Source organism: Cynocephalus volans, chromosome 8 (assembly GCF_027409185.1).
Source record: "Cynocephalus volans isolate mCynVol1 chromosome 8, mCynVol1.pri, whole genome shotgun sequence".
NCBI lineage: Eukaryota > Metazoa > Chordata > Mammalia > Dermoptera > Cynocephalidae > Cynocephalus > Cynocephalus volans.
The window spans coordinates 83,317,258-83,335,308 of record NC_084467.1 but is presented as its reverse complement, the minus strand read 5'-3'; the positions used below and the strand labels follow the sequence as shown (position 1 = coordinate 83,335,308).

The 18,051-nt window shown below is 42.7% G+C and overlaps 1 protein-coding gene across 1 annotated transcript in view; it reads right to left on the bottom strand.

The window, feature by feature from the left end:
- The window catches only part of SLC44A3 (solute carrier family 44 member 3), a 68,025-nt gene that overhangs the window by 23,838 nt on the left and 26,136 nt on the right, over positions 1-18,051 (bottom strand). Inside the window, exons 10-12 of the mRNA XM_063105796.1 lie at positions 12,606-12,771; positions 5,804-5,960; positions 3,061-3,144 (exon numbers count right to left, since the gene is read on the bottom strand). Coding sequence (XP_062961866.1) covers positions 3,061-3,144; positions 5,804-5,960; positions 12,606-12,771 — 407 coding nt within the window. The remainder of the gene's footprint in view (positions 1-3,060; positions 3,145-5,803; positions 5,961-12,605; positions 12,772-18,051) is intronic.

The following is an 18,051-nucleotide window of genomic DNA, read 5'->3' as shown; positions in this document are numbered from 1 at the left end:
TATGCCTCTTCCTGTCCCCCTGCCCCAGATGAGCCTGCCAGCTACTTGAAGGCCTGGCTCAGGCTGTACACTGGTTCTGCATCACAGTGCTCCCCTCTCCCACCATGCTCGGCTTCAGATGGTTTGCATACAGCACAAATAAACAAATGGTTGCTGAAGAAATGAATGTGTGAGGTGAACACATAATTTTTTCAGGTCTACGCACATTTGGTATTTACAATGTAGAGCGACAAGTAAATGAGAAATAAGATTTGGGTTTTATCCCCCACTCTGCAAGTGAATTACTGTGCAGCCTAAGGCTGGGTGTCTACAAAATGCAGTAACTGCCACCTGCCTCCCTCTCAGGACTCAGTGAAGACAGACTAGGGTTTTAAAAAGCAATGGTAAAACACAGTCAGCTCCTTGATGTTAAATTAGAAAGCATCTGGGTTTTGATGGTAACAAATGGATCTCATTCCCTTTTAGCATTTGTAGCTCCTATTCTACAAAACAAGGAAAATAAAATAGGCCTTAGCCCTTTTAAATCTGATTTCCAGAGACAGAGATGCCAAAACCTCCCCTAGTAACTCATTTCAATGCCAGGAAATTTCTCAAAGGCTAATCTAAATTCCTTTTCTCCTTTTACACTCACTTTCCTTTGTCCACAGCCAAATGAGATCAACAATAGCTCTGATCACCATTATACAGTCATAATCTTTACTCTTAAAAATCTTTATTTCACTCTGCTTTCCAGTAGTCAATTTAGACTAGAGGTGACCCTTTCGTCCCCATCAATTCTCTTTCTTTTTCATTATTCCTCCTCCTCTTTCTCAATCTCCTAAACCCCAGGCCTCCCAGCAGTGTCCACGTCAGCTGGCCTGCCAGCTCTGTAGGAGTCACCCCTAGGGAAAGATGCAGTGACAGCCCAGTGCACAAACACCTCGATTAGAATCCAACAGTCCTACCCCTGTTTGCACCACTGATTTGCTACAGGAGCTGGAGCAAGGCTAGCTTAGCCTTTTTGTGATTCAAGGACAATTACTCCCATTGTATATCTGTTATAAGGACTCATCACCTTTAGGATGGTAATTATAGCATGATTAACATGAACACTAGTTATGATCTTGGAAACACTTTGAATTCCTGAGAGAAAAGGTCCTGGGTTAGTATAAGGTGGTGAAATTTCAGAAGGCGGAAAATATGTTCCTCCGAATAACAGAGCAGAGAAAACAAATGTGAAAATGGTATGAGACAGTGGTTTTCAAATGTCTTTTAGCAGTGAAGATCTCTTTTCAAATGAAACTTTCACTGGACTTCCACCCCTAAACCACATAAAAGTGGAGCTGCTCTGGTTGAAAGGCAGGGTATGGTGGGGATGGTATGGAGCCAGGACCCACCCTTCCTCCTCCTCACCCATTCCTCTCCCCTGCTGAAGTGGGGGTCCCTGCAGCATCCACAAGGAGCCTCTAGGCTTCCACAGGGCAGTCTGAAAACCATGAGTGAAAGAGGGATGCAGAAAGAGCCCAAATTTACATAATATAGTAAAAGGGCATCGCAACTCCACCTTAGGGCCTTGAAGGACCATATGGCCAACACATTTGTGTATCAATGGTCCCATTCACTGCTTTTGTCTTTCTAGTCTATCTACATGTTTCTTAGTCTTGATTTTTCACGTATATATACTCTATCATAGTTAATACATTTTTGTAATGCATCTCAAAATCTTTGCGGAGTAAGTTGGTGTCTGGATTTGTGCACACAGCTCTAAGAAGAGAGAGGCACAGCATCTCACACAATGACAAGTGTATTCATAGGGTGTGGCTTGACGTGCTATATGACCACCATTCTGAAAGGTGCTATGGTACTTTATTGTGTTTTGTATACGCTGTCTTGTAACAATACAAATGAAAACTAAATACTCTCTGAAATGGACTCCAAGATTTTTAAGTAGAGCTTTAAAAATAAAGCTTTACTATAAGAAGGCTGCACTTTTCCCTGAAAAATGAAAGGTATTCTAAATACCACTTAGAAGATATTAAACATGAATGGTCTAATTTGTCTGTTTACTTCTAATCATGCTCTTATTAGGAAGAGGGGCAGTAATAAAAGCACTTTTCTAAGTGAGATTTCTGTGAACATTTAAATTATAGGACTGCTTGGTTAGCTCAGCTGGTTAGAGTGTGGTGTTATAACACCAAGGTCAAGGGTTTGGATCCCTATGCTGGCCAGCAACCAAAAAAAATTAGTTAAATAAATAAATAATAAAACAGCCTGCTGACTTACAAAAATGCAGCTTTGTGTAAATTTGACTATGGGCTGTTAAAATTTCCTAAATGATCTACAGAAAAATAAAACATATTTAAATTTCCATCAATTTGAAAGACTCAAGAGAGGAAAAACATCTGAAGTTCAAACAATGGTAGGATATAATTTTTATGATTTTTAAAGGAATATTCATAACTTGGAAGGGAAAGGCTGGTGAAATATTTAAAAATTAGGGAGGCAATTCTTTTCCTAGTTCAGGAAAATTATAGTTCTTAAAGAGGACACTGAAAATTAGCTCTTAGTTGATACATATTCACTATGACTGGGTTTCTAAAGACTCTTTCCTTTTTGTTTCTGAAGAGACTCAATTCTTTCAGAATTTGAAGAATAGCTTTCATGGCCCAAAGTTCTAAGATAGGGGTCTGCAAAGTAAAGCCTGGGGGGCCAGATCAGACAACCTATCTTCCCCCTGGCTGGAGCTAAGAGTGATGTTTTACAATTTCAAAAGGACTGGAAAAAATCAAAAGAAGAAAAATATTTCTTGATATGTAAAAATCATATGAAATTCAAATTCTGGCATTTATAAATAAAGTTTTATTGGAACTCAGCCATGCCCATTCATTTACATTTTGTCTATGGCTGCTTTCCAGTTATGATGGAAGAGCTGAGTAGCTGCGACAGAGACGGTATGGCCTGAAAGCTTAAGGTATTTATAGTCTGGTGTTTTACAGAAGAAATCGCCAATCCCTGACCTAAGAGATGAAATCCACCCTAGGTCCCCTCTGTGTGTTCCTGGGCAAGTGGTAGGAGATGTACCTGGTTGAGCGGGCGCAGGTGTTTGTCAAGACAGCAGAAGCAGCAGTAGCAGCATCTGGACGCGCAGCTCGACCATGCACTGCGCTGCTGGGATCAGGTTCAGACCGAAGGAGCAGAGCGAAAAACAACACAGGAAAGAAGGTTTAAGTAGGCGGTTTCTGAGGAGACCTCACTTTGTTTCCATGGCAGACTTCACGTCCACGCCAACGCAAGAGCCACTTTCTCAGTATGAGACATGTCCCTCTGTCCCACGCACGCGACTCCTGCTAACCACTGTTCCTACCGACGAGTGAAGTGTCTCTCCTGTGGGCTTACCTGTTAGGGCGGCTGTTAACCTCAGCAGAAGGGGAAATGGCTTAGTCTGTATTCAGTGGCAAAGGAAAAGTGGGCTTCTGGTTCTAGTAAAAAGAACCTCTTTCCTCTTCATCTGCCCCTCAGTGTCTTAAATGGTACACTTTGCTTTTTCAAACCAAAGTTTATATTCATGAAAAATTCACATCCCAGAGAGAAAAAGCAAATAATATATTGCAGATACTAGTTATGTGCCCACATAAATAAAGAATCAAGTTTAACTTTGGGGAAAATAAATCCTATAGTGAGACTTTCAGGGCTAAATTTCAAGGGATAAATTAGTCCTTTGAAATATAACTTGAATTTGTGCATAACTCAAGAATGAATAATTTAATGAAACCCTCGGGGGAGGGGCGATTGACCGCATCCTACTCTCTGCCCAGAGTGAAAAAAATCCCTGAAAAAAATCCTGAAATAGCCTGCTATGAGGACCCCAGGAATAACTCAGCCTTATATGGACAATTTCTTGTCCCAATGTTAATTCAATTGGATGAAACTTGATCTGGATACTTTTCAGCATGGCTGCGGTTGTGAATGAGCCTATTTAATGGAGGCAAGATCTCACAGTGGCTGTGTGAAATGTTTAAATTGTAGACACAGTACTGGGCAGTAAGGCTGCTGAAGAATACAGTTTTTTTTAACCTCAGAAAGGACACATTTCCCCAACAGTGACATCACTAAAAGGGAGTTTGGCCCCTCAGACCTTATGGGATCTGGGGAGTGATGAATAATCTTTTAGACCTTAGTCAGAGAGACCTTGGGTCTTCCACTGACTTCTCTTTTAGATTTATGGAAGGCTGTTTCCCTGAAGAGTTTAAGATGCCTAGCTGTACAAGGGATAGCAAACTCCCTGCTGCTCATTAATTTATGATTATCTATTACTAATGCATATATATAAATCGCATATATGTTTCTGTCTGATATATATGCATTAGTAATGGATAACTTTTGATTATCTATTACACATACATGTTTGTGTAATATATGTGTGCGATATATATAAATTATATATAAATTATCTGTTAAATATATAAATTATGTATAATTATCTATTTATATATAATTTATATGTCACATACAAACATATATATGTATATGTATTATCTATTTATATATATATCACATGCAAACATATTTAAACTAAAAAGCTATTCTGTTGTTCAAGAAATCTTTCTCCAAGTTTCCTAAGATCATTGATCCTAAGGATCAATTTCAAAATGCAGGAGCCAGAAATAGCTAGATTTGCCCTGGATGTGGAAATGCCTCTTTAAGTCACCAAAATGTAACCAGGCAAGATTTTACTAGAAATACAAGAAAATATTCTATGATCGGGGGCAACTGCTTGGCATGCATTTCAAGATAAGGAAGCCAGATAATTTTATGTGAAATTCATTTAATAGTTTCTAATTGATATACTGACCATGATTATGATATACTTTTGATTACAAATTAAAAAATATCAACAATTGTTTTCTGTTTAAAACAGCAAGCAAAACCCAGTTCTAAACACAATATAAACCCACGTATAAAATGTCCCCAATTTACTAAGGACACATAGCTATACCCAAAAGGTTGGAATCAGATAAGTTTGTGAAACTCTGACCAAGTCACCAACCCTGAGGTGGGGATGGGGGAGAGATTAACATTGTGTGAGAACAGAAAATTTGGGAAAAGTCCAATCTTCCCTTGTTTGGCAGGCCAGAAGTACCATGAGAACAGCTGTTTTCCTGGTGTTCTGGTTTCCACTGGCATTCATAACCAAATGTGCGTGGAAATAAAAACCAGGGAGGAGAAAACCTCCAGGCACAAAAGCCCCACAGTTTTCTGTCCTTTGAGCTGAGATGTAGGTCAGCTTGCCCATTTCTCACTCTTGAGCGTGTGGGTGCAGACACACACACACACTCATTCAGACTCTCCCTCCCTTCCTCCCCACACACTAGCAACTTCCCATGGTATCCTCTGGCAAACGCAAAAGGCAGGGAATACTTTAGCATTAAAACAGAAACAAATATTATCCCTATCTTCTAGTGTTTCTTCTTACTTTAAAAGAAAAAAGCATGATAAACATCCACAAAAACCTGTTTAAATTTCACCTTAAAAATTCATCTCATTTGTTCAACATTTAAACAAGAAGGAAAACCAGCTGACTCTGTCCCCACCCCACCTCCATCTCCAAGTTGGAGAAAACCCAATGAATGTGACCATAAACAAAACAGACTCAGGAAAAAAAGCTTGCTGGGGGTTGGGGGTGGGACTTGAGGAGCACAGGAGTCTTCTGAGTGGCCGTGGTCACAGGTCACATTCCTGTCCTGGGGCCCGCTGTAGTTTTCCAGTAATTAACTTCTCCACAAAACAAAAAGAGAATACACTATGTATTAGGGTGCTGCCTTACCTTCTCTTTCAGAGCGTTATAAATGTGCATGAGAATGATTCTTGGAATCCTCACCACAGTGATTAAAAATGAACCTTTCACAACTGTTCCTTGATGGTAGCAGAAAAGAATAGAGAGAGACGAAAGGATGGGACGATCAGGAGGGTCATTTTTATTTCTGGGAATAGGAAAAAAGACAGCATTTAAAAAACACTACTTAAAAAGTAACAAAAAACTGCTTTCTGGTTCAAATCATCCACAGTACCAACAACTTGCAAAGCAGGGATGCAATAAGCATTTGGCAAAAATGTTATACTCCTTGGTAGCTAAGGTTAAGTTATTTCTTGGACTAATTTAATCCCTTTTGGTGGCACTCAATGCTACATACAAATACCAAACAGAAAATTTTTTAAAAAAAATACTGATGACTTAAAATAGACCCGTTTCCCTCTTTACAACTCCTACCCCTTTTACCAATCCTTTAAGTTGCCTATTAATCTCATTTTTATGTTCAAAAGTTTAATCATACCACAGCCTTCAAAGTTCAAATTACACAGGAGCATACATAAATACTGTGGCATAAGCTTGGAGACTAAAATCATCGTCAAGTCACATGACCATGACCAGCGGCCAGAGAAGGAACAGTGAGCTCAGGCTTCACAGGAAGGGATGCAGAGCCCTGGCTGTTTTGGCATTGGCACAGCCCTAGGCTCCCAAAGTCCAGCTGATTTCTACTCTGCTCTTGAAAGGTCACTTCAGTGTGAATCATTTACGGGACTTGTCATGACACAGCTCCCAAGAATGCGTACAAGTCCGTTTCACAGGCAGGGGAAAAAAGTGGAAGAGAAAGGAATGGGCACAGCCTCCACCCTGCCCCCAAACTGAACGAACAAAAGAGGCCGTCTGCTGGAGCCCCTGGGTGACCCGCTGCATCCCCGCTGATGCCAGTTCTAGAAAATGAGGCCCTTTCCGAGAAGCAACTTCATGGGTTCCAAGTGAAGCTTGGTGTCTTCATAACGGATTATTCTACAACTTGCTCTGGTACAAATAAGTCACGATGAATTAAAGTTTTGACAACAGCCTAGGTTTTGAGGGAGGAAAGGGAATGCAGCCAGAAATGTTTCCAGAGTTGGCAATGACTGTATTTCGCTGTTACTTAAATCATCCAGGAAGAAAAAGAGAACATGAAAGTAATGTCGGGAGCAGAACAACTGCAACCCAGTTGTCCCATAAAGAGGTGACGTGCGCTTCAACCCAATATTAATTAAAATAGGAAAGACCACGGAAATTGCTGCTGACAGAAAATCACTGTGATGTGATCAACCAGAAAAGCAGCGTAGGACAGGAAAATCTGACACGTTTTTTCCCTTTCCTCATATTTTTTTTTCATTTTAAAGGATGAATGTTTACTTTTCCATTGAGGAGATTTATGTGCCTTAGAACTTATTATGGTGCTCAAGAGGGGATGCGGGGAGGAGAGGACAACACCTGCTTTCCATCTGGCAGGGACACAAATGATTCATGGGCCACTGCAAATGAGGCCTTGGAGTCTAGCCCTCCAGGTACTGAAGTTTGGGGTTAGGCAGCAGCTTTCTGAGAAGGTTTCACTGCGATAGGATTAACCCTTACAGGCGGGGGAAGGTCTGTACTGCCTTGATTTCTCTAGTCCATAACACATCCTGGTCCTGACTTGAGGCTCTGCAGGGCTTGGCTGGAAGAAGATGCAGAGGTTCCAGAAGCTAGGTGATCACATGATGAGAGAGGGAGCTGAAAAAGGAGGCCCTTTCAACCCCAGCCAGCTCACGGAGCCAAGAGTCACTCAACACCTGCCCTCAAAACTAGAAACAGCCCTAGAGAAAAGGCTAGATAAGTGGAGTGTCTGGGAGCCCCACCTTCTCTTCTAGATCCTTCTCCCCATTCAAAGACAACATCACCCTCTCCTCCTCGCTGTGCATGTGGCTCATGCCTTCAGCTCCACTGCCCCCACACCCAGCAAAACCTGCCTTCACAAAGAGGATCTGATTCACCCAATAAGGCTGAAAATAATACTTATGTCTGGACTTAACCATTTTTCGAGAATTGACCTAAGGGATGGCACTTCAGTGTTGAGCATATTGGGCAGCTCAGGGATGAGTTTAATAGGAGGCTGGGGAGGACTGAGCCTCCAGCAAGGCTTACTCATCTGTTCCCAGGGAGTACTGAGTGCTGAGTACCTCCCACTGGGACACATCCACCCCAATTCTGTGGGGAGTGGAAGTAAGGACAATCCAGTCAGTGTGAGAGGGTAAGGTGACTCCAGGATGTGCCCCATGAAGCCTAGCTTCCCCTTCTTTTAAACTTGTGGCTGCCTTGAGAGCTAAAGGTTCCTGGCCTCATACATGAAGCGGGGTCCCCAGAACACCGCATCAGTCCAAGTCCTCAGGCAAAGGGTTGAATGGTCCCATCCATCCAAGTCCTATAGAAACTTTGGGTCATGGTACATAAGTACTGTTTGCAACTAGTTCCATTGGACAACACAGAGCAGAAAGCCAAGCAAGCAACTTCAGGGTCCAAGGAACATGTTTTAGCTCTGGTTAGATCCGGGCCTGTTGCTCACTACAAAGTCTTCAAACATCATGGAAATTAATTTTGTGTGAAGGCCCCTGGACAAGGTCTGGGCTGCATGCAATGGAATTGGCCTCTAATGTAAAGCTGGTACCAAGTGAAGGAGAATTGTATGGTCCCCACAAAGACCATGTCTCTTTCTGATATTTCTTTCAGCAAAATCACTGCAAGATGGATTGGGAGGGCCATGAGGAAGCTGTAAGGTCCACCCTCCGATCCTACAGAAAATGGCAATTGTCTTTATTATAAAGGATAGGATTTAGGATTCTTTAGCTGTCCTGGGTAATTCTTGCTAGGGTTAGGAAATTCATCTATTTTAACCTAAATTCTTTAGGCTCTACTAGAATCCATTTCCTCACTTCTTCCTCAGCAGATCCAGAACAGCTGGAAACCATCTTTTGTATATTTGAAAATGATGATGAAGTCATGCCCCAGGCGTCCCTTCTCCAAGCTGAACAGTTCTAGCTCCTTCCTGTCACATCCCTTACAGTATCTTTATGATTCTCAGTTGACCCCTCTTCAAGCAAATGGTTGTAAAAGGTAAATTTTACAGGTTGCCCATAGCCTGGTACTTGGTGGTCTTTGTATGAACTCTTCAGCCCTCTTAGTGCTTAACCGAAGGATGAAGATGAATGCACTCTGGCTTCATTTAATCCTCACCCTATGCACAGGTCAGAACACGGCATTAAAGAATTGTGAACTCTGAGATAAGGAAAAACCTTGAGGTTTCAAAATTAGGCAGAAAGTCAAAAAGAAGGCAGAACTCTTTAATAAATGAAATAGTAGTGCTAAAAATAAATCATGTGTTTTCTTTTCTTTTTTTTTTTATAAAAGAAATATGTAAGCATCTTAAAAAGCCATGTAGTATTGCTAGGCTTAATAGGAAAAACAGCAGTTTTTTTCCCCCATCTCTAATTTTCTTTCCCTAGAGATAATACTTTAGCTCTTTCTTCTGGAACTCACCTCCACATTTCAAAATTACACGTTCTTACTGCTATTTCTTGAATTTTTCAGCTTCAGATACTGTCTGCTGACTTGCCACTATGGAAGATTCAGGATTCATTTTCTTACAGAGCCTAAATCGTACACCCCCACCCCCCTTTTTAATTTTCCCATCCCCCTTTCATCCTAATGTAATTGCATCAAAGTTTTTAGTTAATGTTTACATTATTTTTAGCTAGTGTTTATATTATGAGTACATAAGAAATATGTACTGTGAATAACATTCAAAACTGATCCAAGCAGCATATTCTGATATTTCCTCTCCTGTGTAACTTTTGGTTTTTCCCGAAGTTAGTAATTGTTTCACATTTTTTACCTACTTAGTTTTCTATGGGCTTCATCAAATGCTTCACTGAAGTGTAAGTCTTCTCAACATGTTCAAACACACCTGGTATTCTCTCAGTTTCATTTTCTTTTCTTGGAGACATCCCTCCTGGAGCCCACTGCCCTCCAGCTCCCCCTTGGACTGCATGTTCTCTACACCTGCTGCAGACCTGCCTCCCTGGCGATTCCCTTCTCTTTTCTGTTCTGAAACCCATTTTCTGAAACTCATGTTTCCTCCCTGGAAAACTCCCTGAAACTCATTAGTTTCAGTGGAGGAACAGCCTTCTGGAAAGGATGTGGGGAGGAAAACCTTTTGAGACTTTGCATGTCTGAGAATGACTTTTTTCCTCCTTTACCAATAGTCGGAATAGGTATAGAACTCTAGGTTAGAAATAATCTTTCATTAGAATTTTCACAGCCTTGCTCCACTGTTTTCCTGGTTCAGAGTTGCTGTTGAAAGTCAGATTTCATTCTTGTTCTTCATCTTTTTTTTTTTTTTTCGAGTCAGATTTAGCAGTGAGAGTGTTTTATACCAACTTTACTGAGACTAATGTTAATAATAGTACTTGATCTTTCGCTTGTGATGTTTTTTTTCCCTTGAGAAGCTTCTGGGATCTTCTGTTTACTTATGTCCTCTAGCCCTGGGAAATTTTCTTTGACAATTTTCTTTTCTTTTTTTCTTTCTTCTGTTCTCTATTTCTGGAACTCATGCTAGTCAGATGTTGGGTCTCCTAAATTTATCCTCTAACTTTTTATCCTTTCTGTCCTATTTTCCATCTCTTCTTGTTCTACATTCTGAAAGAGGTTTCAATTTCATATTTTAATCCTTCATTAGAACATTTTTATTTTTGCAATCACATCTTCAATTACGAAGGGGTCTTTCTTGTTCTTTCACTATTCTTTTTTGGGGGGTTTATGGATGCAATATTTTTTGTTCTCTCTGATAATATCATAGTTTTGCTTTTTGTAGTTTTCTTTTGCAGCCTTCATTGTCTCCATTTTCCCTAAATTCCTTTTGTTTGTTTTGCTCATTTTGATCTCTTTCTTTCACTAGAGGCTTCTTTAAGTGTTTAATAATCACTGGTGAGCAGTTCAAATTTAAGAGTGAGCCTGTAAAGAGAGACCTGGGAGCTCTGTGTGAGGGGCTTCTGTGTGGGAATCCACTTCATTGGGGGCTCCCATGTGGCACCATCTTTAAGTCTTTACTTTGGGTTAGACAGTTTCTTCTGAGAAGAATCCTCTAGCCTCTTCCTGGGGGATATCAATCTGGCTGCCCACATCGTGGGAGCTGAGCCATGGAATGTGGGGTGTTGGTGGGAGGGGGGTGGTCCTCACTATTCAGCATTTAGACTTTTGCTTACTCCCTCTTCTTCAGTATGGAGCCTCACCCCAGCCTCAGCTTTGCCAGATATTCCAAATCCAGACCCACTCTGATTTATCTTTCCAGAGAGTAAAGCTCCCTTCTTCTGCTGGTATGGAGGAGGGGATCTGGGGGTCTATGTCCTCCTTAGGAAGACTTTCAGCTAATCTCCAGAAGTACATTTTACACATGAATTCCTGAGCCTCTCCAGGTTTGGGGCTCACGTCAGCCTCATCTTATTGCACCTTCTCAGCCAGCCAGCACACGCGCAGAGGCTCTTCCATCTTCTCCAGCATGATCACAGTCACCACTTACCATCCTCTCTTTGGTTTTCACCATTTGGTTGATACTTCTTGCTCCTGTCACTGCCACTCAGTTTCTCACTGCCCTTGTGTGTTTGTGCCTTTGTCATTCTTTCATGATTTTGGGTGGGGGCTGGGGAGAGGGGAGGGTTTAGGAGATACATGCATATGCTTCATCGGAAGTCCACATCAAAAGCCCTCATTGAAAATGCTTTGGTTTCATTATTCAAAGACAGCACAAAATCACTCTGTCAGACAAATGTTACCCCCTGGCCAATTTGGTTAAAATAATCTTTGCTCCCCTACTGAGCAAGCAACACACACCACCCACTTCTGGCTGCTTGGAGGTTCTCAATGCCAAGGGCAATGGCCCTCTGTGGGTCCTCCAGAGTCTCTAATGATGGAGGCTCCCAAACAGCACCACTATATTAAAAACCCACAGTGTTCTTTATCATCAGGAGATAACTGCTCAGTGGCATGAATCATCCCTGGTTGACTTTCTTACCCCATGGAAACTCATGTTTATCTACTCATTTGGTCTGAGAGATTAGAGGAGAATCAGCTCTACTGGGAGTAAACTTCCTCTGTGAGTCCAACCCTGTCATTGTCCTGGCTGTGTCTTCTGGCCTGAGGTCTTATCATTGCCCCATGGAAAGTCACACACACAAGAGGTAATGGATTCAGGTGTGTGTACTGTCCTCAATCATTTTCAGGAGGTAATGGTGTATAAACATAGAAGCAAGTAATTAATTCACTAGTGCTTATCTACATGGACATGAATTATATTTTATAGTTACATACAATTCCTTTAGGATTTAAAGTTGTTTTCCAAGAAACCATTCTCCTGATTTTACATAGGACAAAATGAGGTTCACAGAACTTACTGTATTCAGAGTAGACCAGTAATTTTGTCAAGTCTGAAGTCAATAAGAATGGATATTTATAAGAGAACTCAACCCTTCCTCTCAGATATCTTTCAATTCCAAGCAACGTGATCACTTCCCTGTTTGGCTTCTTCCTAAATTTTCTAGCTTGAAGCAAAAGAGCTTGGAAATGTGGCAAATTTAAGGTATAATATTTCTTCTCACTACCCAATGGGTGTCCAGCCCAATTTTTAGCTTAGTCTTTTACTCTTGCCTTTTAAAATGTCAGGTCAAAACTCCCAAATATCTTTTGAGGCACACAACATGAAGCACATAGACAAGCGACAAAAGAAACATGCTGGACGTACCTGTTGAAATAACAAGTAACCACTGCCCCAGCTATCGCCATCTGCTGGCAGGCAAGGATGAATTCACTAGTCCAGACGAGGCCGATTAAGTGGTACCACCACATATACCGAATGCCGGAAAGAGGCTTATATTCCACGTGGCCGCCCTTGACAGCCCGGGCAGATCCTAAAGTTTAAAACACAACCGTGCTTTACACCAGTGTCTTCCTAAGCATGGAAGACAGTTCAACAGGCCATGTTTCTTCATGCTTGGCCTTTAGCATAACACGAAACACAGATGCAAAGTAAAGTTGGAAGTACCAACGAAATTTAAAATCTCCATAGCAAAAACTGAAAATTAAGAACACACATTTAAATGATACCAACATCAATAATTACAGTGACTGATTGGGAGGCAATCTGCAAGACACCTGACATGTACTCTAATACTTATCCTGCTTTGTAGATGTGAAAACTGAGGTTTGGAAGAGTCAAGTAACCTTTGTAAAGTCTCACTGCTCATGATTATTGGAAAGACAATATAGACCTAGACACAACGGACTCGAAAACCCATGGTTTTTCTACCATACCAATTTGTGATACAAACTAAACTTGTTTTGTTGATGAAACCACACAAAGCCATTAGGACCATGTTCTAGAACCCTACTTCACCCAAAATTTAGACTTTATAGAAGAGACAAGGATCTTTGTTTTCTCAAAGGGATTCCATTCAGATTTCATTTCAAGAGCAAATTCTTAGAGCATATTAAAAATGTCTACTGGGCCTCAGTGTTAACCTTCCTAGGTTCAAATCTCAGCCTTACTCCTTCCTGAGTAGCCTGGGACAAGTTAGTATCTTTATCTAGAGTACCCATTTCCTGGTAGCAGTTTCCAGCATGGAGTAAAGCATGTACCTGGAGAATGCTTGGTATAGGGTGCAGAAATATCACCCCATAAGTGATAATGACTATTATTAAATTTCAGGAACACAGTACCGCATTAAACTGAGGCCAGCAAACTAGCCTTCATAATGTCCTGCCATCACATGGCTATACCTTACTTTCTTTCCCCCCATCTAAAGAAGCCCTTGACTTAGTTATGAAGACACTGGTAAATGCAAATCCCAGCTTTGTGGCTGCATGTGATTTTTAGATGTCCTTCTTCTATGGATTTTAAATAAACTATGGAAGAAGTTTATGGAAGAAGACAGCCATAAATTGACTTTAGGTTCATAACTCATGTGTTTTCAGACTTTCACAGTAGGGTCTGTGCACAGAGGAAGTGGGTAAAGGTAATCCTGCTATGGAACAAAACTGATTCCACAGACTAAGGCCAGTCTTACTTCCTTGTGCTCTGTGTTCTGTGGAACAAAAGTCACGTTGTAAGAAATGGTGCAGCTGCTTGACTTGAGAGAAGTTAATATTTTATTGAACACTGGGCTCATTTTGGCTTGGAGGCAATCGCTGTTTCAGATAAGGCACGTGTAAAGGCTTATGCCTTCCCAATATGGGCATGTTTCAGAAAAAAAATTCCCAATTCCAAAGGAGGCAGCCCCTCCCAACTAGAGTGCATGTTTAGGTAGACCAGGTCAGTAGAGACTTTGCGACTCACTCCCTTGAACCTGAGAAGTGCTGGGGCCAGGGAACAGGCACACTGCTCACCTTCTAACTCCCAGGGGACAGATGACAGTTTTGCAAGGACAGGTTCACAACATCACAAATGGTCTGGGGGTGGAGAATGTTTCCACAGAGCAGGAGGGATGACTTCCTCCGACAGACAAAAGGTAAGTGCACAGGCCAGGATGCTAAAGGGGACAGTGTTTCCTGCCAGCCACCCTGTGCTGCCAGAGCACACATTCACACATCCCAGCGAGGCACACTGGTGGCAACAGTCAGCGGGGGGAGCAGCTAGAGAGAGAAATAGAGATCTGCTTAGATCTTAAAACCTTCAGCATTCCCCAAAGAAGCAGAATCCATAAGTTATTTCTGACTGACCGCAGCTGTTTTTGAACAACCTTATTGAAGCCATCTTCTACTTGTTCCTTTGGGCCAGTTAACCAGGCTGTTTATGGGCTTTCCTTCAGGGTGGGGTTTCTCAACCTCTCAATGAAATCAATTGATTTCTGGACCACACACTTCTTTGTGGGGGTGGGGGCTGTCCTGAGCATTGTAGGCTATTTGGCAGCATGACTCACCTCTATACGCGTGATACCAGGAAGATCTTTCCTCCTCTCTCTAGTAATGAAAACCCAATGTGTCTCCAGACATTGCCAAATGTCACCTGGGGGGACTGCTTGAGAACCACTGCTTTAAGCACACATTTTTAAAGAATCAGGGTGAAAACCTGGAAGAAGTGGGATGCAGCCCGGAGCCCGTTGGTGGGGCAGACATGCTTATGCGCACATGACTGCCCTCTCCTGGATGGCTGTGTTAGTGCAGGCAAGATCCCCTCATCAAACAACCAGTAACTTGTTACTATGGGCTGTACACTACAGCTACTGCTAGGGGTAGCTCATGGTGATAACGGAGCTGGACTATGGATGGATCCAAAAATATGATGGGTCTTATGGGCTGGTGGTGGAAAGGGCACTGAACTGGGAGAAGTCTTGCTTCCAGGCTCAGATTTGACACCTTGGGGCACTGGTTATGGGTTTGAGCTTGAGAGTCACACAGGCTGACAGTCACATCTCAGAGACAGGAAGAAATCCGAGGTCCCTGCCCTCAAGGTGTTCTTCCTCTTGTGGGGTGACAACACTCCTTGCTCTGTAGTTCTTCATGGCACTGATCACCACGAGATGTGTAATACACTGACCTACTCACTGCTGCTCTGCCCCATTCCTGGAATGTAAGTGCCTGGGGTGCAGGGCCTTCTCTTGCTCACTAGCAGGCACACAGTACAATGCCAGTGCTGAGCACATGGCAGGTATGCAATGAATATTTGTTGAAAGAGTAAAGAATATACAAAATGCAAAGAAAAAATATCTAAGTATACTTGAGAAATTCATAGGAGATTTTCCAAGAAATATAATACTCAAAACACATCTTGAATAATGACTAGTTTCTGAAGCAGTTGGCGTAGAAAGTTGTGGTGAGAGTTGAGAAGGGGAGGGGACTCCAGAAGAGGACCACAGCAGGAGCAAAGGCACAGAGACGTGCAGGGACACTGCTCTCCTCCGCACCCTCCCAAAAGGACCAGAACTTGTGAGAAACAGGAGCTGTTTCAAATCCCTCCTGTGCAATCTCCCTTTACTCTGATCCTAGGACAGGGCTCGGCTGCTAGCAGGCCTTTATAAGTTCAATTATCTTCCGGATCTCTGATAACTTAAAAAAATTTTTTTTCTTTTAAACTGTGTTCTCAAATATGCCTGGCAGATCAGAGAATAAACCACAGAGCTGAAGGTAGTACTAGATGTTCCTTAGTCAACACTAATTCCTAATATAAAGAACACATATGGTCCCTTATTTGCAAAGCAAAGCTCTCGGCCCATCTTAGTCTCCTAACATCCTGTGAGGCAGCCTCACATCATTTTTCCATTACACGAATGGCAAAAGGGAGGCACAGAGGATTAATATAAAGAAAGGCCAGAGCCAGCCCAGATCCCAGGCCCTTTAATGGGAAACCCTTGGGAAACCCTCTATCTGACCCTGCTGCCTCCTCTTTGAGCTGGCCCCTTGTCTGTCCCAAGGACACTGTATATATGCCACACACACCCCTGTGACTACCTCTTCTAACTGAGGCATAGACCTTGAGGGACTCCCCCTCTCCTCCTGAGATGTGGAAGCAGCTTGAAGTTTCTTGCAAGTGTAGCTGGGGCACCTTCTGAAGATCAAAAAGTGATGCCGCTGCTGACTTGCCAGCCCTGGGCTGGGTCGATCTGGCACTGGGTGAAAAGGCCTTTGAAAACAAAGGGGATTCTGTGCACCTGGGCCAGCCCACAGGTGAATGGAAAGGAGAATCAGGTGGCCTGAGGGGACGAGCTAATCTGGTTCCTCCAGTGCCTGACCCAGTGGGGAGCGGAGCCAGTGGCTCTGTGTGGCACATTCTCTCCTGTGAAGCCTAAGATCCACTTGCCCACAGATGCCCACATTAGGTCCTGGGCACCAGCTTCCTTTCCTGCCCTTCTTTCTATTCCTCTCTCTCAAGTGTTTTGCTCCTTCCACGGGGTGATATTAGGATATGTATATTTTGGTTTTCATCCATGGTTCCTGTCTTGTTCTAACTTTCACTTGCCTTTCTGTCTTGGAGCTGGCCATAAAGAAATTCTCTGACCTACCGTGATTGTAGGTCATAAGAGCCCCATATCAGAAGGCGACCCAGCCCATACCTGGGAGGAAGGAATGGAATGCTGCACAGAGAGGCCGAGAAGAACCTGAACAAACAGGCCTTGCCAGGTTTCCCCAGTCTAATAGTATTAGATCACACCCTTTTTGTCCAATCACATTTCAGCACGGTTGTCCATACTTCAATCATGCCTACATAATGAAGCTTCCATTAAAAACCCAAGAATGCAGGGTTCAGAGAGCCTCCAGATAACTGAACATCTGGAAGTTCCTGGAAGGTGGTGTGCCTGGGGAGGGCATGGAAGCTCCACACTCCTTTCCCCATACCTTGCCCTATACCTCTCTTCATCTGTATTCTTTGAAATATCCTTTGCAATAAGGTGGTATACATAAGTGCTTCTCTGAGTTCTGGAGTCATTCAGCAAATTAATCAAACCCATGGAAGTGGTTGTGGCCAGCCATCCCAATTTAGCACCGGTCAGAAGCACAGGTAAAACAACCTGGAGCTTGCAACTGGCATCAGAAGATGGGGGCGGCAGTTTTGGGGACTGAGCCCTCAACCTGTGGGATCTGAGGCTGTCTCCAGGTAGACAGTGTTGGAACTGAATTAGAGTACACCCAGCTGGTGTCCACTGGGGAATTGGTTGCTTACTGGTAGGGAAAAATTCCTATATATTTGGTCACAGAAGTCTTCTGTGTGATGATTATGCTGTGAGAGCAGAGGAAAAACAGTGTGTTTCTTTCCCCATACACATCACAAGAGGACTGTGATGCTTAAAGGAGAGAATGTAAGAAAGCGCTTAATACAGAGCTGAGAATCTAGGACATTTTCAACAAAGTCTTGTTTCCCTTCATCTCCAAGGCCACTGCCTCCTGCTGAGCAGGACTGCTTGAGACCCCTGCAAGCGAGCGGAGACCGTTTGGGTTGCTCTAGCAGAAGACTTCCAACTGTCCCACCGTATCTGCTTCCCTCCTTCCTTAGTAATAGGACCTCTGATTTTTTTACTGTGCATGGCTACCCGAGATGAAACTACCGGCCTCCCTCACAGACAATGTTGCTGTGTAACAAGGGTTGGCCCCTAGGGTGTAGCTGGAAGTGCTGCCTGACTTCAGGGAAGGGCATGCTCCTCTTCCTCCCTGACACCTTCTTAGTGGCTGGAATAACACACAGGGTTGGAACCCAAACA